Genomic DNA, 21,857 nt, shown 5'->3' on the forward strand with positions numbered 1-21,857 from the left:
TGAGTCTTTTTTTTTATCCAACAAGAAGCCATAACTTTATTAATGTTAGAAACAGTACAAATTTCAAAACAAGCTGCAGTTATTCTTTTTGAAACACCAAAAAATTCCTCATTTTCAGATGGTTTACATTGTTAATTCCATAATAGCATTTACAATATCATTACCGTTGTTCTTCAGGGCTCGGACTGCCTTTGCTCTCGACACATTTGCTTGTGACATGACCAGTTCTATGTCCTTAACCTCCACACCGGTTTCATCAACCTCTTCCTCTTCACTCTCTTCTTGCACAGTTGGAGTCTGTGTGTTTTCTTGAATGTTTGAGACATCTTCACCTTGAACTTTGAATTTCTCAGCAGCTGCTAGTTGTGCTTGCTGAGATAAATCCTCGATCTTGGCTTCCCCTAAAACTATGTAGGTATCTGAAGCTGGGTTCTTGTAGACATCTGGTTTTGTGATGACAAAGAGGATATTCTTAGATTTCCAGATAGTGACTCTTATAACCTCTGTAACCTGTCGAAGACCCAGTTTGGACATAGCCTTCTGTGCCTTCTTTTCACTCCGGCTCTGTTTTGCTTTACTGACTGGTTCTTCATCAATTTCAGTGGCTGCTGCCAGCTGGGCTTTTTGTGTGGTTGCCTGTGTGGAATCCTGTTCCTCAGGCTCTGGTACTGAGTTATCACTGTCAGATTCTGTTCCAGACCCTGTCTCAGCCTGGGGCTGTGGCAACTCCCGTTCTGTAGCAGGGACGGTTTCTGTGGCTTTACCAGGCATTTTGTGAGGGGAATGCGGAACCAAGATGGTGGCAGAAAGAGCTGATTCATCAGTCTTATAGAAGAGTATTTACCCCAAAGATGCAAATGTAGGGATCCAAAGGGGCACCTGCACCCCAATGTTTATAGCAGCAATGTCCACAATAGACAAACTATGGAAAGAGCCTAGATGTCCATCAACAAATGAATGGATAAAGAAGATGTGGTGTGTGTGTGTGTATACATATACACACGTGGTGGCTGGGTGATGGACATTGGGGAGGGTATGTGCTTTGGTGAGCGCTGTGAATTGTGTAAGACTCATGAATCACAGACCTGTATCCCTGAAACAAATAATTTATAAGAAAAAAAAGAATACCCAGTGCTCATTACATCACGTGCCCTCCTTAATATCCGTCACCTGGTTACCCCATCTTCCTACCCTCTTCCCCTCCAGCAACCCTCAGTTTGTTTCCTATGATTAAGTCTCTTATGGTTTGTCTCCCTCTCTGATTTTATCTTGTTTTATTTTCCCCCTTCCCCTACGCTCCTCTGTTTTGTTTCTTAAATTCCACATATGAGTATCATCACCTATTTTAAATTATTTTAGGAACAGAGCAGTCCATAGATAAATACAAATACTGTCTTTTAAGTATAATTTTATATATTGGAATAATTTTTCCCACTTATCTTTAAAACATAAAGGGGAAACATGAAAAGTCCTCTCTAATTGGAGATGATTATCTCTTCTCAGGAGATAAAAGTCAATTTTACAACATCAACATTCACAAAAATGAAATTACAGCCATTCCTGACCTTCAGCAAAATTTAAATGTCATCGGAATCTATCTAACAGATGATAAAATAAAGGAGGCTTTGGATAATACTAATCCTATTGGTGAGTAATTATTTTAATTTAAAATAGCAAAGCTTGAGTATTTCAGAAGTTTCACCCTATATGCCTAAGAAGATATATCCCCTTTATATCTTTTTCTTTAAAGTTTATTGTTATGTTAATCACCATACATTACATCATTAGTTTTTGATGTAGTGTTCCAAGATTCATTGTTTGTGTATAACACCCAGTGCTCCATGCAGAATGTGCCCTCTTTAATACCCATCACCAGGCTAACCCATCCTCCCACCCCTCTCCCCTCTAGAACCCTCAGTTTGTTTTTCAGAGTCCATATTAAAAATGTATTTTCTTTTCTTTCGATTGATGGGTTTGTATTAAAGGAATTGATTTTCAGAGTATATCTCCAACAGCTTTATTTCAGGTCTAATCTGCATATCATTTACATCACAGTAGGATTGCCAGTCCTCCCTGTTATTTTTGTGTTTATAGCTCTGGTTTTATAACATCAAATGGTCTTCTTTACAAGAATATCTAAATTCTTTCTCTTTTTCTTTAAAAAAAAAGATGAAGTGGTGAATTTTAAGGATTTTATCACAGCATTGAACAATAGTGATGAATCTATCGAGTGCCAAAGTAAGTATGGAATTTGAAATGAATATGAACAGAAACTTCATTTTTTTTTTGGTTGGTGTATATATAGGTATGTGTGTGTATAAATTATATGTATATATTTTTTAAAATATTTAATTTATTTATTTATTAGAAAGAGACAACACAAGCAGGGGGAGTAGCAGGTAGAGGGAGAAGCAGGCTCCCCGCTGAGCAAGGAGCCCGATGCAAGACTCGATCCCAGAACCCTGGGATCATGACCTGAGCTGAAGGCAGACACTTAACCGACTGAACCACCCAGGAGTTCCTAAATTATATATATTTTATATATACTCTACCAAGCCCCTTTCCCCCCCATTTTCTCATTTAAACATAGTTGATGTGTATATTTTTTAAAGTCTAGGTTTTCAAACATGTGAACACAAAATTTTCATATACTTTTTTAGAAAGATTTATTTATTTGAGAGAGAGTTGGGGGGAGGGGGAGAGGAAGTCAATCTTTGAAGCAGACTCCCCACTGAGCATGGAGCCCCACTCAGGGCTCCATCCCATGACCCTGAGATCATGACCTGAGTCAAAATCAAGAGTTGGACACTTAACTGACGGAGCTACCCATGAGCCCCTTGAATTACTTTAAAAATCTCTGTTATCTGTGTTTCTTCCTTTTCGTGTGTTTTATTGCTCTGTTCTCTCTTTTTTCTTTATCAGTGCTGACAGGTTTATCCATTTTATTATCAAAGTAATCAGATTTTGGTTTTTTAATCACCTCTCTTGACTTTGCTCTCTTCTTTTCTTTCTTATTTCCTCATTTTATTATTATTATTATTTTTACATTTACGCTCTAGTTTTTGTCAAAAACTTTAGCTAAATGGTTAACTTTTTTCAGTCACAGTTCTATCATGGAGATACTAAAACAGCCTTGGACCACAGACATTGAGATTGAGAATTATAGTCCTCACACTGGGGTTTTAAAATGAGTATTAAAATCAGTGGATTCTTTCTAAATTAATCTGCACTTTGAATGCATTTGCACTCACTATCTCAGGATAGGTGGGAACCTTGACAAAATAATTTTATATTTTTTTGGAAGATTATAGGTCTATGAATAGCTAAGACCCTTTTGAAAAAATAATGAAGAGGAACTTACTTTATCAGATATTATTACATATTATAATGCTACTTTAATATAGTGTTACAAATAGACTGGTCCATCATAATATAGACCAACAGAGACTCCTATTAATAAGAACTTGGAATGTGATTGAGATGACATCATTAGTCAGTGGGGGAAAAGATATTTAGTATATGATTTGAGAAAATTGACTTACTCTGTGGGAGAAAACAGAGTAGAATCCCTACTTCATACCATATACAAAAATAACCTTCAAGAATCAAGTGGAGATGAAAATGGATCTCAAAGGTAAAGCTAGACAGCTGATGGAAGAAAATGTAAGAAAAAATATTGTGCCTTATGGTCGTGGATACCTTCTTAAAAATACTACTCCCCCAAAGCACAACCATAGGGTGAAAAAGGATGTAATTACATCAAAATTAAGGATTTCTTGTAAATGAAGGACTCTAAAATATATAACAGACTGGAAGAAGACAATCACAAGATAATTAACAAAAGATTAATATCTCAAAATATAAGGAAATTCCACAAATCAGCAGTAGAAAGAAAAATCAATTGAAAAAATAAGTAAGGATCTAAGAAGTCAGTACAGGAGGTGAAACCCAAATAGCTAAATATGTTTATAAAGAGAGTTGGAAATACTCACAAATTGCTGGTGAGTAGGTAAAATGGTACAGCATTCCAGATTGCAACCTAGCAGTACTTATCAAATAAGTATGCATGTTTCTTATGGCCCAGTAAATCTGTTTTTAGATAAATAGCCCAGAGAAGTTTCTCGTAGAGACATGTACAAGGGTGCTCCCTGCAACACTATGGGAGGATAGAAATGAAAGCAACGTAGGCGTCCATCATTAGGGAAATGGTTGACTAAAACATGGTCCATACATATAACACATCATAACAATAACTAGATTTACATTTGCACCAGAAAGAGACCTCAATAATAATATGATTCCATGAAGAAAGGAAAAAATAGAATAAATGAACACCGCACCCTTTATGTAAATTAGATTTCTACTAATGCCTGTAAGACAACACTGTATTTATATATTTTTTCAGGTGAACACAAAATTCTATTTATTTATTTATTTATTTATTTATTTATTTATTTATTTATATTTTATTTTATTTTTTATTAACATATAATGTATTATTTTTTTCAGGGGTACAGTTCTGTGATTCATCAGTCTTACACAATTCACAGTGCTCACCATAGCACATACCCTCCCCAATGTCCATTACCCAGCCACCCCATCCCTCCCACCCCCCTCCACTCCAGCAACCCTCAGTTTGTTTCCTGAGATTAAGAGTCTCTTATGGTTTGTCTCCCTCTCCGGTTTTTTCTTGTTTCATTTTTCCCTCCCTTCCCCTATGATCCTCTGTCTTGTTTCTCACATAATTCTAAATAGAAAGATGAGAGATTAATTGAAAGAAATTGAGAAAGAGATTGAGATTGAAATGACAATATTAATAAACTTGACTTAAGAAACAGATTATATAGTACTTTGTATCCTAAAAACTTAGAATACACATTCTTTTCAAATGCTTATGGAATAATCACAAAAATAGATGATGTATTTAAGTCACAGAGAAAAATTTCAATGAATTCTAAAAATCAGAAGTCATTCAGAACACATAGTCTGACCATCATGTAGTAACATTAAAATTACTTTTAATTTGGAAGTTAAAAGAATTTGCAATATTACTTTTAATTTGGAAATTAAAAGAATTTGGAATGAGACTATGGAAAAATGTTGCTTTTAAGACTAAAAACAAATGGTCTTCTAAGTAATTCTTTGGTTGAAGAATAAATGAAACCTGAAAGTAAGAATTTTTAGAAATGATGACATTCAAAGCACTACATATCAAAACAATGTAAAGTGTGACCAAAACAATCTTACAGGATATTTTATAGTATCAAATGCTTTTATTAGAAAACAAGAAAGACAAACCATGAGAGACTCTGGATTGCGAGAAAAAAACTGAGGGTTACAGAGGGGAGGGGGTGGGGGGATGGGGCAACCAGGTGATGGGTATTAAGGAGGGCACGTGTTGTGATGAGCACTTGGTGTTATACACAACTATTGAATCCTTGAACACTACATCAGAAACTAATGGTGTACTATATGCTGGCTAAGTGAACATAATAAAAAGAAAAGAAACATTGAAAATAATTTTTCTTAAATGTTCAACTCATGAAGCTTACCAGCAACATAAACAACAAAACAGCAAAAACAATCCCCCCAAAAAGTACTAGTCAGGAGCTAATAAAGTTGAAGGTAGAACTTAGTGAAATAGAACACACACACACACACAAAAGAAATTATCCATATAACCAAAACTTTGTTCTTTCCAAAGATTAATAGAGAATGCTTTAGGAAATATGATGAAGGGGAAAAAATAGGACATAAAAAAGAAAACCATCATAACTTGGATACAAAGGAGATTAAAATATATAAGTGAATAATAAAACTAAGCTAATAAAGCACCGAATCATTGGCATCTTATCAACAACACTGTCATTCTTTCCAAACATTTGGATGAAGACCGAAGGGCTGCTTCCTCCCCCACCCTCCCCCGACAATAATGGCACTGTTTTCTTTGGGATCTTTTTGATATTTTGTTGTTTTTGTTTAGCTTCATGAGTTGAACTAATATAGTAAAATATTTCAGTATTTCTTGTTTTTTTTTAAGATTTTATTTATTTATTTGAGAGAGAGCGTGTAAGAGTGCACAAGCAGAGGGAGAAGCAGGCTCCCCACTGAGCAGGGAGCTAGATGAGGAGCAGTGTTTCTTGTTTTATAATATAAGCATTTAAACCTATAAATTATGTGGAGCTCTCAGTTTGGAGAATATTTCAGAGAGGCAAAACCCTCAAGACTGTGTTTTCAAGAAAATGAATACATTTCACCCAAATCAAGTTGTGAAGTGCTTATCTGGATAGACCGACCAACTAAATATCTTTACGTTTTGTCACTCCTCTATATAGAAATAGAAGATGCATCTAACATTGTTAATAGTGTCTTTGATGGGAAAGTTGAAGTTAAAGACCTTTTATCTGCCTTGGAGAGTCTGGAGAAACTTTTAAGTAAAGAAAAACCTGAGGCGTTACTGAACTGTGCAACAGACGGTAAGTACTTCAGTTACCTCACAGGTTTCCTGTTTAGAGTATACATGTTCACATAAGGTAATTTTTTTTTTAAGAATAATAATACTGTATGCTTAGGAAGGTTGTTATAGAAATAATGTTTATATATTGGTCACTGTGAACTGTTAGAACCCTTTTGGAAAGTGTATGGATATTCTTTATTTGGAGAAGACAAATAGAAGCAAATAGTCTTATTATCCATATTTTAAAACCAGATACTCCTTTATTAGATTATGATGGTCACAATAATAAATATGATGGAGTCCTGCTCTTCCATTTCCCCAACCCTGGATTCCAGAGATAGGGTAATTCTTACAAACAGAGTTCCACCAATAAATGTAATATTTACTGTGGTATTTTCATAAATGCTGTTCACCGGACTGAGGAAATAGCCTTCTATTCCTTTCTTGCTAAAGGATAGAATTTATATTTATTTGGTTTATCATGAATTTCCCAAACAATTTTTATGCATCTGTTTAGATAGCTCATAGGAGTTTTTCTTGTAATCTGTGAGTGTGGTGAATTATATTGAATTTTTAAATATTAAATTAAACCTAAAATTTTGGAAAAACCCATTTTGGTCATGATATATTATCCTTTTTACATATTGCTGGGTTCATTTTTCTAATACTTAGTTTACAATTTCTACATCTCTGTGAGTAAGACTAACCTGGTATTTTCTCATTCTACTATTGTCAGGCTTCAGTGTCAGATTATCCTCATAATTTGAAAAGTATTTTCTCTTTTTTCTAAATTTGGAATAGTTTGGGTAACATTGGAATTGCATATTCTTTTCATGTCTCGTGGTATTTACCAACACAGTTGTTTGAGCCTTGATACTTCTTTTTGGGTAGGTTTTTAATTACTCATTCATCTTCTTTCATGCCATAGGATTACTTAGGTTTTCTTTTTATTCTTGAGTCAAACTTTGCTGTTTGTTTTTTTCAAAGAGGTTGTCCTTTTCATATGAAAAATTATTGCTATAGTGCTATTAAGTTTTTAACAATAAGCGCTTAGTAGTTTTGTAATATTTGCAGCATTTGTGGTAATGTTCCCATCTTATTCCTCATATTGGTTCTTTTTTCTTTTTAGATCATCTATGCTAATGGTTTGTCAATTTTAATAACTCTTAATTAATTCTCAGCTTTCTGATCCTCTCTATTGTGTGTTTGTTGACTATTTCCTCAATTTTTGTTTTTATCTTTATCACTTTCTTCTCCACAATTTGTTTAAGCTTATTTTGTGACATTTTAATATATATTTCATATATATATTATGAAATGACCTCAATAAGTCTAGTTAATATCTATCACCATACATAGTTACAAAAATTTTTTTCTTGTGTTAAGAAATTTTAAGATTTGCTCTCTTAGCAATCTTCAAATATGCAATACAGTATTATTAACTATATTTTTTAGATATATATTTTCCATTCTTTTGATTTCACTCTTCCTGTATTCCTATCCTTCTGAAGAAAAAAAAGATAAATTTGGAACCATGTGAGGGGAAACTAAAATTTGAAAAAAAGAAACAGGACTTCTAGAAATTAAAAAAGTAGCAATTAAAATTAATTAGTGGGGGCGGAGCAAGATGGCGGAGGAGTAGGAGACCTAGATTTTGTCTGGTCTCAGGAATTCAGCTGAATAGGGATCAAACCATTCTGAACACCTACGAACTCAACAGGAGATCGAACAGGAGAGTAGCAACAACTCTCTGAACAGAGAAGCGACCACTTACTGGAAGGTAGGGCGTGCGGAGAAGTGAATCCGAGGCGATATTCGGGAGGATAGACGGCGGGGGAGGGGCCTCCGCCGGCCGCTTCTGGCAAGTGCTAGAGCCGCGGAGCACAAAATCGGACCTTTTAAAAGTTGGCTCGGTGGAGGGACGTCGCTGCAGTGGCTAAGCGGGGGGTGGAATCCTCCCGGGACAGTGTGGTCTCAGGACCCTTGGGGTCACAGAGAGACCGGGGGTGCCTGAGTGTGGCAGAGCTCCCAGGTATCAGAGCAGGGAAGCCGGCTGCAGAGACGGAGCAGAGTCGCGGGCTCTCAGCTCTGGGTTGCCACAAACTGTGATCTGCGGCCCAGTCGGGGCACGGCTCCCCCAGCAGGGACCCAACAAGCAGCAGATCCGGGGAGACTCCCCTTCCTTCCCGGGGAGGAGCGGTGCGGGAACGCACTGCAGGGATCTGCTGGGTTTGGAGACTCTGAGCGGGGTCGGGTGCCAGAGATAGCAACGCTCGGTCACAGGCCGGGTGAGCACGGAGTGCGGCCAGAGACCGGGGACACGGGAGTGACTGCTTTTCTCTGGGGGCGCACTGAGGAGTGGGGCCCCGAGTTCTCGGCTCCTCCGGGCGGAGACTGGGAGGCCGCCATTTTCGCCCTGGTCCTCCAAAGCTGTACCGAGAGCTTGCAGGGAACAAAAGCTCCTGAGAGCAAACTGGAGCAGCTTCCTTAGCCCGGACCGACAAGGGCGGGGCAATTCCGCCTCCGGCAAAGACATTTGGAAACCACAGCAACAGGCCCCTCCCCCAGAAGATCAGCACAAACAGCCAGCAAGCCAAGACCAAGTTGATCGATCAAGGAGAATAGGAGAACTCCAGCGCTAGGGGAATACTGAACATAGATTCATGGCTTCTTTTTTTTTTTTTTTTTTTACCATGATTCATTACTTCATCAAAGTTAATTTTTGTTGACTTTTTTTTATTTTTCCTTTTCCCTTTTTCAACCAACATCTTATAAATCCCTTTTTTTAAAAAAAAAAACATTTTTTATTTTTTTTTCATTTTTAGAGTCATATTTTATCCCTTCATAGTAGTTATCCTTGTTTTTGGCATATATATATAAGTTGTTCTCTCTTTAAAATTTTGAGGTACAGTTTCTTCTAACAGATCAAAATATACCCTAAACCACTAGTGTATGGCTTTGTTCTAGTCTCCTGCCTGATCACATTCTCTCCCTTTTTCCTTTTTTTTTTTCCCTTAAATCTTCTTTCTTTTTTCAAACAACTTATCTTACCAAGTCCTTTTATAAAATCTTTTATAATTTTCATCTTTACAGTCATCTTCCATCCCTTCATTGTATCAACCCTTATTTTGTACATATATGTCTTTCTTCCTTTAAAATTTTAGGAGGCACTTTTTTCTAACAGACCAAAATACGCCCAAAATCTAGTGTGTGGCACTGATCTATGCACTAGCCTGATCATATTTGATCATATTCTGCCTTATTTGAATTGTTTTGTTTTTGTTTTTATCTTTTTTCTTTTTTTTTTCTTTTTCTCTTTCTTTTTTCTTTCTTTCCCTTTCTTTTCCCCTGGTCTCAGGTCTTTTCTGCTTTGTATACAGTATATTTGCTGGGGACGTTGTAAACCTGTTAGCATTTTGTTCTCTCATTCATCTATTCTCCTCTGGACAAAATGACAAGACGAAAGAAATCACCTCAGCAAAAAGAACAAGAGGTAGTACCGTCTGCCAGGGACCTACTCAATACGGACATTAGTACGATGTCAGACCTAGAGTTCAGAATCATGACTTTAAAGATACTAGCTGGGCTTGAAAAAAGCGTGGAAGTTATTAGAGAAACCCTTTCTGGAGAAATAAAAGAACTAAAATCTAACCAAATCGAAATCAAAAAGGCTATTGATGAGGTGCAATCAAAAATGGGGGCACTGAATGCTAGGATAAATGAGGCAGAAGAGAGAATCAGCGATATAGAAGACCAAATGATGGAAAATAAAGAGGCTGAGAAAAAGAGAGAGAAACAACTACAGGATCACGAGGGCAGAATTCGAGAGATAAGTGATACGATAAGACGAAACAACATTAGAATAATTGGGATCCCAGAAGAAGAAGAGAGAGAGAGAGAGGGGCAGAAGGTATATTGGAGCAAATTATAGCAGAGAACTTCCCTAATGTGAGGAAGGAAACAGGCATCAAAATCCAGGAGGCACAGAGAACCCCTCTCAAAATCAATAAAAATAGGTCAACACCCCGACATCTAATAGTAAAACTTACGAGTCTCAGAGACAAAGAGAAAATCCTGAAAGCAGCTCGGGAGAAGAGATATGTAACCTACAATGGTAGAAACATTAGATTGGCAACAGACCTATCCACAGAGACCTGGCAGGCCAGAAAGGACTGGCAAGATATCTTCAGAGCACTAAACGAGAAAAATATGCAGCCAAGAATACTATATCCAGCTAGGCTATCATTGAAAATAGAAGGAGAGATAAAAAGCTTCCAGAACAAACAAAAACTAAAGGAATTTGCAAACACGAAACCAGCCCTCCAAGAAATATTGAGAGGGGTCCTCTAAGCAAAGAGAGAACCTAAAAGCAGCAAAGAGCAGAAACGAACACAGACAACAGACAGTTAACAGTCACCTTACAGGTAATACAATGGCACTAAATTCATACCTTTCAATAGTTACCCTGAATGTAAATGGGCTAAATGCCCCAATCAAAAGACACAGGCTATCAGATTGGATTAAAAAACAAGACCCATCCATATGCTGTCTGCAAGAGACTCATTTTACACCCAAAGACACCCCCAGATTGAAAGTGAGGGGGTGGAAAACCATTTACCATGCTAATGGACACCAAAAGAAAGCTGGGGTGGCAATCCTTATATCAGACAAACTAGATTTTAAAACAAAGACTGTAATAAGAGATGAGGAAGGACACTATATCCTACTTAAAGGGTCTATCCAACAAGAAGATCTAACAATTGTAAATATCTATGCCCCTAACATGGGAGCAGCCAATTATATAAGGCAATTAATAACAAAAGCAAAGAAACACATTGACAACAATACAATAATAGTGGGGGACTTTAACACCCCCCTGACTGAAATGGACAGATCATCTAAGCAAAAGATCAACAAGGAAATAAAGACTTTAAATGACACACTGGACCAAATGGACTTCACAGACATATTCAGAACATTCCATCCCAAAGCAATGGAATACACATTCTTCTCTAGTGCCCATGGAACATTCTCCAGAATTGATCACATCCTAGGTCACAAATCAGGTCTCAACCGGTACCAAAAGATTGGGATCATTCCCTGCATATTTTCAGACCACAATGCTTTGAAACTAGAACTCAACCACAAGAGGAAAGTTGGAAAGAACTCAAATACATGGAGGCTAAAGAGCATCCTACTAAAGAATGAATGGGTCAACCAAGAAATTAAAGAAGAATTAAAAAAATTCATGGAAACCAATGAAAATGAAAACACAACTGTTCAAAATCTTTGGGATACAGCAAAGGCAGTCCTGAGAGGAAAGTATATAGCAATACAAGCCTTTCTCAAAAAACAAGAAAGGTCTCAAATACACAACCTAACCCTACACCTAAAGGAGCTGGAGAAAGAACAACAAAGAAAGCCTAAACCCAGCAAGAGAAGAGAAATCATAAAGATCAGAGCAGAAATCAATGAACTAGAAACCAAAAGAACAGTAGAACAGATCAACGAAACTAGGAGCTGGTTCTTTGAAAGAATTAACAAGATTGATAAACCCCTGGCCAGACTGATCAAAAAGAAAAGAGAAATGACCCAAATCAACAAAATCATGAATGAAAGAGGAGAGATCACAAGCAACACCAAAGAAATACAAACAATTATAAGAACATATTATGAGCAACTCTATGCCAGCAAATTAGATAACCTGGAAGAAATGGGTGCATTCCTAGAGAAGTATCAACTACCAAAATTGAACCAGGAAGAAATAGAAAACCTGAACAGACCTATAAGCACTAAGGAAATTGAAACAGTCATAAAAAATCTCCCAAGAAACAAAAGCCCAGGGCCAGATGGCTTCCCAGGGGAATTCTATCAGACATTTCAAGAAGAATTAATACCTATTCTCCTGAAACTGTTCCAAAAAATAGAAATGGAAGGGAAACTTCCAAACTCATTTTATGAGGCCAGCATTACCTTGATCCCAAAACCAGACAAAGACCCCATCAAAAAAGAGAATTACAGACCAATATCCTTGATGAACATGGATGCAAAAATTCTCACCAAAATACTAGCCAATAGGATCCAACAGTACATTAAAAGGATTATTCACCACGACCAAGTGGGATTTATCCCTGGGCTGCAAGGCTGGTTCAACATCCGCAAATCAATCAACGTGATACAATACATTAACAAAAGAAAGAACAAGAATCATATGATCCTCTCCATAGATGCAGAAAAAGCATTTGACAAAGTACAGCATCCTTTCTTGATCAAAACTCTTCAGAGTATAGGGATAGAGGGTACATACCTCAATATCATAAAAGCCATCTACGAAAAACCTACAGCGAATATCATTCTCAATGGGGAAAGGCTGAGAGCTTTTCCCCTAAGGTCAGGAACGCGGCAGGGATGTCCACTCTCACCACTGCTATTCAACATAGTATTAGAAGTCCTAGCCACAGCAATCAGACAACAAAAAGAAATCAAAGGCATCCAAATCGGCAAAGAGGAAGTCAAACTCTCACTCTTTGCAGATGATATGATACTGTATGTGGAAAACCCAAAAGACTCCACCCCAAAACTGCTAGAACTCATACAGGAATTCAGTAAAGTAGCAGGATATAAAATCAATGCACAGAAATCAGTGGCATTCCTATACACCAACAACAAGACAGAAGAGAGACAAATCAAGGAGTCGATCCCATTTACAATTGCACCCAAAACCATTAGATACCTAGGAATAAATCTAACCAAAGAGGCAAAGGATCTGTACTCAGAAAACTATAAAATACTCAGGAAAGAAATTGAAGAAGACACAAAGAAATGGAAAAACGTTCCATGCTCATGGATTGGGAGAATCAACATTGTGAAGATGTCAATGCTACCTAGAGCAATCTACACATTCAATGCAATCCCCATCAAAATACCATCCACTTTTTTCAAAGAAATGGAACAAATAATCCTAAAATTTGTATGGAACCAGAAGAGACCCAGAATAGCCAGAGGAATACTGAAAAAGAAAAGCAAAGCTGGCGGCATCACAATTCCGGACTTCCAGCTCTATTACAAAGCTGTCATCATCAAGACAGTATGGTACTGGCACAAAAACAGACACATAGATCAATGGAACAGAATTGAGAGCCCAGAAATGGACCCTCAACTCTATGGTCAACTTATTTTTGACAAAGCAGGAAAGAATGTCCAATGGCAAAAAGACAGTCTCTTCAACAAATGGTGTTGGGAAAATTGGACAGCCACATGCAGAAGAATGAAACTGGACCATTTCCTTACACCACACACAAAAATAGACTCCAAATGGTTGAAAGACCTAAACGTGAGACAGGAGTCCATCCAAATCCTAAAGGAGAACACAGGTAGCAACCTTTTCGACCTTAGCCGCAGCAACTTCTTCCTAGAAACATCGCCAAAGGCACGGGAAGCCAGGGCAAAAATGAACTATTGGGATTTCATCAAGATAAAAAGCTTCTGCACAGCAAAAGAAACAGTCCACAAAACCAAAAGACAACCGACAGAATGGGAGAAAATATTTGCAAATGACATATCAGATAAAGGGCTAGTATCCAAAATCTATAAAGAACTTATCAAACTCAACACCCAAAGAACAAATAATCCAATCAAGAAATGGGCAGAAGACATGAACAGACATTTCTCCAAAGAAGACATCCAAATGGCCAACAGGCACATGAAAAAGTGCTCAATATCGCTTGGCATCAGGGAAATCCAAATCAAAACCTCAATGAGATACCACCTCACACCCGTCAGAATGGCTAAAATTAACAAGTCAGGGAACGACAGATGTTGGCGGGGATGTGGAGAAAGGGGAACCCTCCTACACTGTTGGTGGGAATGCAAGCTGGTGCAACCCCTCTGGAAAACAGTATGGAGGTTCCTCAAACAGTTGAAATTAGAGCTACCGTTCGATCCAGCAATTGCACTACTGGGTATTTACCGCAAAGATACAAATGTAGGGACCCGAAGGGGTACGTGTACCCCAATGTTTATAGCAGCAATGTCCACCATAGCCAAACTGTGGAAAGAGCCAAGATGCCCATCGACAGATGAATGGATAAAGAAGATGTGGTATATATACACAATGGAATATTATGCAGCCATCAAAAGGAATGAGATCTTGCCATTTGCAACGACGTGGATGGAACTGGAGGGTGTTATGCTGAGTGAAATAAGTCAATCAGAGAAAGACATGTATCACATGACCTCACTGATATGAGGAATTCTTAATCTCAGGAAACAAACTGAGTGTTACTGGAGTGGTCGGGGGTGGGAGGGATGGGGTGGCTGGGTGATAGATATTGGGGAGGGTATGTGCTACGGTGAGCGCTGTGAATTGTGCAAGACTGTTGAATCACAGATCTGTACTTCTGAAACAAATAACGCAACATATTTTAAGAAAAAAGAAAAAGAAGAAGATAATAGAAGAGGAAGAAAAGGGGAGTATGTCAGAGGGGGAGACGAACCATGAGAGATGATGGACTCTGAAAAACAAACTGAGGGTTCTAGAGGGGAGGGGGGTAGGGGGATGGGTTAGCCTGGTGATGGGTATTGAGGAGGGCACGTTCTGCATGGAGCACTGGGTGTTATGAACAAACAATGAATCATGGAACACTGCACCAAAAACTAATGATGTAATATATGGTGATTAACATAACAATAAAAAATTAAAAAAAATAAATAAATAAAATAAAATTAATTAGTGGACAGTAATGTCAGCAGATTAAACATAGGTGAAGAAATATGAACTGCAAAATAGTTTGAAGAAATGATAGAAAATGTAGCATAGAAAGAGAAATAGAATACAAGAAAGAGGCTTAGAGGAAGGCAGAATGAAAAGGCTACTTATTCCAGTAATTGGTTTAAAATATATATGTATATCAGATTACAATGTTATGTACTTTATACTTACATTATAATTAATATAATGTTATATGTCAATTATATCTCAGTAAAGCTAAAAAAAGAAAAACTGAAAAGACATGATATATATCCATTCAGGGGAGAAGAGACAGAATGGTTGCAGAGAAAATATTTGGAGAACTATATCTGAGAATTTTCTAGAATGAGAAAGACCTAAGCCTACCAATTCAAGAAGTCCAGTGAATCCCACATAGGATGAAAGGAAATCCATACATACATAGGTTTATCATGATGAAACTGCAGCCTACCAGAAGGAAAGAAAATCTTAAAGGTAGCTAGAGAGGGCGCCTGGGTGGCTCAGTTGATTAAACAACTGCCCTTGGCTCAGGCCATGATCCTGGAGTCCTGGGATCAAGTCCCGCATCAGGCTCCCTGCTCAGCAGGGAGTCTGCTTCTCCCTCTGACCTTCTTCCCTCTTGTGCTCTCTATCTCTCTCTCATTCTCTCTCTCTCAAATAAATAAATAAAATCTTTAAAAAAAAGGTAGCTAGAGAGAAAAGTCAAATTATCTATAAAGGAGGAACTTTTTTGTATTCTTGATATTTTCTCTGGGTATTGAAATCTAGAGAAACATTTTTGTAAGTTGAGGATAAACCCCCCAGTTTGGGAGAAACCTAGGCTTTGTCTGACCTTTGAAAATACAAACTAAAATTCGTTCAATGTTGCTTTGTTTTTGTTTTGTCTTTGGCAAATACTCTGGGTGAAAAACTGTTGCCGTGTTTCTGGGGTACAACCTTCCATCAGTTGTTTGGCCTGGAAATTTCTTACTTTCTTGGCAGCAAATTGATGGATTTAAGATCATTTTAAAGCAATAATTTTACTTAGAATTTTTACTTGTTTTTACTAGGAGGGTTGATCCAGATATCTAGGCTGGTTCATTACTGGCACCCTCTCCCATTTCAAGGTCATACTATAATGTAGGAGATAGAGGAAGAGCTTTTAAAACTCCCTTGCGCTGTATTTCTACTGACACCTAGTGGATGGAGCCTGTGGTGATCCTGCATCTGTGGGGAAGGGATATGGGAATAGGGTGCTCCCACAGGGCAATTCTCATTCTTTCCCATCAGACTTCCATTCTCTCTCTCCCTCAGCTCTCCCATTCCCTCCCTCTCTTTCTTTCTCTCTCTTTGCCTCAGGAGAAATTCTTCCTCTCTATTTAGGCATTTGGTATATTTTCTTCAACAACTCTAGGTTTCTGCACAAGCAGTCTCTACAAAAACTTTTAATCTACAAAAATCTCAGGAGTGAGGAAATACTTAAGGCCAAACTCCTTAGAACAGGAAAGATGGGGGACGCCTGGGTGGCTTAGTTGGTGAAGCATCTGCCTTCGGCTCAGGTCGTGGTCTCAGGGTCCTGGGATCGAGTCCCTCATCCGGCTTCCTGCTCAGCGGGGAGCCTGCTTCTCCCTCTGCCTGCTCTGCCTGCCGCTCCCCCTGCTTGTGTTTGTGCTCTCTCTCTCTCTCTCTGACAAATAAATAAATAAAATCTTAAAAAAAAAAGAACAGGAAAGATGGGTCAAATTATCCACCACTTCAAGAGGTACAGTGCAAAAGCTCCAATTTGCTCTTTAAACAAATTACAATAAGCTTCCAGAGAAGCGTAACTTTTGAAGCAGACCAGAGTCAGCTAACTCAAATATCTGCAGTAGCCAGGCACATAATGCAAATTAACAAAATGAATTGGGTATAAGACAAAAGGAAGGGATGTGGACTGTAGGATAACTTGAGAGCACATGTCCTATATTAAGATAGTTAAATTCCAATGAAAAGAAAACCCTAACACTCCCTAAGACAATGAACACGACTGAATTTCAACTATATTCAGTCTGTGAGCCTGTGATCCCTGAAGCAGGCTTCTGTAGGAGTGGGAAAAAAGTCTTTTCCTTCTACCCTTCTAGGTTCTCAGCTAGAGCTCTGTAACAAAAGACAGAGACAAGAGAAAAGCATACAAATTTAATATAAACTTTACATGAAAGGGGAGCATACATAAGGAAACGAAGACCCAAAGAAGTGGTTAAGTAGAAAATGGTGGAAAATGTGATAGGGCAAAATGATATGAGCTAAGGGTGGTAAACTGGGGGAAATTTAACAAGGCCTGTTCATTCAGTTTCCTCTGGGTGTCCTTGCAACCCTCAGTCTTCAGAGATAAGGATACTCCTTTCCTGTGGGTATAGCAGAGCATCTCTCACGTGAGAGTCTTATGATCTGCTTCAGGGAGGTTGGGGAAGTCTGAATCCTAACTGCACCTTCCATTTCTCAAATTTCTTCAGCTTAAAATATTCAATATGCTAGGGTACAATGTTTTGGGGGTAGTATGTCCTGAACCCTGTCCTCCAAAGAATAAGAAATATTTATGTGTGATATTATGGATAATTCAGAAGAAATCAAAATTCAGCTATTAGGTTTTGTAAGGGTTTTTACTTACTTGGAAAGATTAATAATTTTATATATTTTCTTTTATGTATAGTTTTTGCTTGTTCACTTCAGGGTTAAATTAGGGAGTGGTGACAGTAAAAACAAGTTGAATTTCTCTTTTCTCACCAAACAGAACTTTCTTCCAAAGGAATTTTTTTTTAATTCTTTCTCTTCCTTTGCTGTCTTTGTGTATAAATCATCTCTGCAGGGAGTGGCTCTATGCATTCATACTCGTTATAGGTGTGCATATATTTTGTACTATATAACCTGTTTGTAATTTTTTTAAACCATGGGTCACAATACTGGGTTGTGAAATAAATTTGTGAAATAAATTTACTAAGTCCTGAATAGCATTTTAAAATGAAATCGAATAAGGTGGAATTTGTTGGAAGATATCAGCATGCATCACATATGATAAGGGTAAGTATTGTTTTATAAAACATTTATTTCTATGCGTGTGTGTATTTGTGTGTGAGCACGCATGTTCACAATCTAAATGTTCTTCTTACTATGCATTATAGTCATAGAAGTTTGAAAACTGAATGAAATTATATTAAAGCAATACCAGATCCCTGCCTTAATGAGGTTGAAATCTATTTAAACCCTATTTTATTTAACTTTGCAGAAAATAAAAAGACTGTAAAAGATATAATTGATGTTTTCACTAATTCATCAAAACCATCAACACCATTCAACAGTAAGTATAGTAAAAGAATGAAAATTAAAAATAAATTTCTAAGATCATTCTGTGATATTCTTTTTCTAAAGTATAGTTTGTTTTGCCCTGTGCTTTTAATTCCTTAAGTTTTCTTTGCTTTATTGTGGTGTTATAATCTGCTTTCTTATTCCTTATCATATTCAATCTATACTTTGACTATAATGAATTATTTAGAATCACATGCTTGAATATGCTTCCTTAAAGCAGTTTTTCTCAGTATATGCTTCAGTGTAAGGTATCCCATGAATCTAATACAATTTTCTCTCACCTCTAATAAATTCCACGTGCTTCTTTATCTCACCTATAGTGAAACATTGTAAGAGAAAGTACAAAGAAAACAAGATCTAGCGCATCTAAAACTACTAGGTAGACGGTAAGAAAGAGAGGCTCTCTAATCCTAGGATTGGATGTGACTACGTGTTTTTCAGGCTATAGCAGATTTATATTTTCATTTTTCTTTCTCCAACTACCTGCATTCTATTTCTGCTAGCTGACCTCATTCTAAGAGCCATTACCTAGCTGTGCTTGAAATGCTTAGAGTCTATGAAAGACTGGAGCACATAGTAGTTTTTACCTTTGAGGGGAAATAATAAATAAAAGCAAATTTTTACAAAAATTTTGCAGAAGTTCAACTTTTAGCTGGCAAGGGGTATATTAAATTTTGCTTGTTGTTTAAGTGGCATCTGAAAACAAAGCCCATTGATATGTTTGAAAGCCCTTTAATTCAGAATAACTTTTGTAATACACCTACTCTCTGCAGGTCAGGGTGTTAAGTCTAAGAAAGGTCTTTTGCCCCAGCTTCCTCATTTGTTCTCTATTCTTCATATATTTACAGATTTATTTAAAGAGATTACAACTCTTGATAAGATCAGAAATGATAAGATGCCTGCAAATGAACTGAGCTTCCAACTCTTGAGTGCAGGAATTCCACTAAGCAACAAGACATTCCAGGAGATTCTGGGTCAAGCATCTATTGATGGTGAGCCCTTTTTGAAAGAACAATCTATGTTGAGCTTAATGAAGTCCTAGTTCTACTGTGAGCTTAGGAAATTTGTTTTATATATGCATAGTTTAGATAAACTAGGTCTTAGAAACATAATGAGAACATAGGCATACTGAGAACTAATTAAAAATTAGTATTTTTCTCTTGGAAATTTTATTTATTTAGTTATTCATTCATTCATTTTTAAGTAAGCTCCACACCCAGTGTGGAGCCCAATGCAGAGCTTGAACTCACGACCCTGAGATCAAGACATGAGCTGAGATCAAGAGTCAGATGCTTTGGGCGCCTGGGTGGCTCAGATGGTTAAGTGTCTGCCTTCAACTCAGGTCGTGATCCCAGAGTCCTGGGATCGAGCCCGGCATTGGGCTCCCTGCTCCGCGGGAAGACTGCTTTTCCCTCTCCCACTCCCTCCGCTTGTGTTTCCTCTTTCGCTGTGTCTCTTTCTGTCAAATAAATAAATAAAATCTTAAAAAAAAAAAGTCAGATGCTTAACTAACTGAACCATCCAGGCACCCCTTCTCTTGGAAATATTTTGAAGAGGCTCCCTCTGTTTATCTGGCATCATATTTGTAAAATGTATACATCAAAATTTAATTAAGACAAATAGTACAATTAGAAATTTTTTCTCGTTTTAAGGGAACAGATTCTTGGTAAAACTATTTTAAATTGATGAGTTTTTATCTAGCTAATTTTCAAAAATTAACAAAATTTGCCCATCCCCCATTTCCTGTCATGGTTATTTTAACGGTTATAAATATTGACACTTCGCCATTTTATAATCCTTATACTTTACTTTTTAGAAAACAGTGAAGTAAGTCTGAAACAAATTTTGGAGGCTTTGAACACAAATAAGCCAGCTCCTGAATTTGAAGGTGGGTCAATCAATATTTCATTTTAAATATTTGTCATAGTTTCCATTACCTTTTGTCATTATTATTTTTAAACAGTGTTGTGAGGTATAAATGATATACGAAAGCTGTATGTTTTTATAATTAAAGTGCACGGTTTGGTAAGTTTTGATATATGCACACACCTATAAAACTACCATCATAATCAAGGTAATGAACACATCCCTCACCCCCAAAACTTCCTCATGCTCCTTTGTAATCTCTCCTGTCATTTCCTATCCTCTTCCTCGTCCTCAGGCAAATCCTGGTATGCTTTTTGTCAGCATAGATTCATTTGCATGTACCAGAATTTTATAAAATGGATATATTCTTTTTTTGCTGGATGCTTTCATTCAGCATAATTATTTTGAGCTTCATCCATGTAGCATGTATCAGTAAGTCATTCTTATTTATTACTGGATAGCACTCCATTTTATTGATATACCACAGTTTATCTATTACCTGGTGATACACATTAGGCTATTTCTAGTTTGGAGCTCTTACAAATAAGACTGCTATGAACAATTGTGTACGTCATTGTATGAACATACGCTTTCATTTCTCTTGAGTAGTTACCAAAGCTTGGCTAGCTCGTATGGTAGGTGTATGTTTAACTTTTTATTTTTATTTTTTTTTAAGATTTTATTTATTTATTTGACAGAGAGAGACAGTGAGAGAGGGAACACAAGCAGGGGGAGTGGGAGAGGGAGAAGCAGGCTTCCCGCTGAGCAGGGAGCCCGATGTGGGGCTCGATCCCAGGACCCCGGGATCATGACCTGAGCCGAAGGCAGATGCCCAACGACTGAGCCACCCAGGCGCCCCTATATTTAACTTTTTAAGAAACTGCAAACTGGTTCCAAAGTGGCCACACTATTTTACATTTCCACCAGCAGTGAATGAGAGTTCCAATTCCTCCAAATCCTTGCCAATACTTGGTATAGTCAGTCTTTCTAATTTTAATCATTCTAGTAAGTGTGGAGTGGTATCTCATTGTGGTTTTAATTTGCATTTCCTTAATGACTAATGATGTTGAACATCTTCTCATGTGCGTATTTGCCATCTGTATATCTTCTTTGTAAAGTGTCTGTTCAGATCTTTGCTCATTTTTAAAGTTGGGTTGTTTGTTTTTGTATTTCTGTATGTACCTGTCCTTTATCAGAAATACACTTAGCAAAATATTTTCTCTGAGTCTTATACTGAGCAAAATTTTCTGAGTCTCTTCATTTTCTTAAGTGTCTTTAAAAGAGCATTAATTTTAATTTTGATGAAGTTTAATCAGTTTTTTTCTTTTTTGTATTGTGCTTTTGGTGTCACACGTATGAAATCTTTGCCTCCCCCAAAGTTACAAAGGTTTTATTGTATGTTTTCTTCTAAAAGTTTTATGGGTTTTGGTTTTGCATTTTAGGTGTGTGATCTATTTTTATATA

At 37.2% G+C, this 21,857-nt stretch overlaps 2 protein-coding genes across 3 annotated transcripts in view; one reads left to right on the forward strand and one right to left on the reverse strand.

The window, feature by feature from the left end:
- Positions 1–21,857, forward strand: part of EFCAB13 (EF-hand calcium binding domain 13) — a 314,516-nt gene that overhangs the window by 132,453 nt on the left and 160,206 nt on the right. For both annotated transcript variants that reach the window (XR_003515406.2, XM_027568521.2), the window contains exons 26-31: positions 1,504–1,647; positions 2,170–2,238; positions 6,336–6,476; positions 18,448–18,519; positions 19,376–19,519; positions 20,344–20,415. Coding sequence is in view for 1 of the 2 variants with exons in the window: in XM_027568521.2 (XP_027424322.2) it covers positions 1,504–1,647; positions 2,170–2,238; positions 6,336–6,476; positions 18,448–18,519; positions 19,376–19,519; positions 20,344–20,415 (642 nt within the window). In the remaining variant the exon portion in view is untranslated. The remainder of the gene's footprint in view (positions 1–1,503; positions 1,648–2,169; positions 2,239–6,335; positions 6,477–18,447; positions 18,520–19,375; positions 19,520–20,343; positions 20,416–21,857) is intronic.
- NACA2 (nascent polypeptide associated complex subunit alpha 2) lies at positions 124–771 on the reverse strand. The gene has a single exon (XM_035724828.1). The coding sequence runs from the start codon at positions 769–771 to the stop codon at positions 124–126; it is 648 nt and encodes a 215-aa protein (XP_035580721.1).

This window comes from Zalophus californianus, chromosome 16, assembly GCF_009762305.2.
Source record: "Zalophus californianus isolate mZalCal1 chromosome 16, mZalCal1.pri.v2, whole genome shotgun sequence".
In the NCBI taxonomy this organism is placed as follows: Eukaryota; Metazoa; Chordata; class Mammalia; order Carnivora; family Otariidae; genus Zalophus; species Zalophus californianus.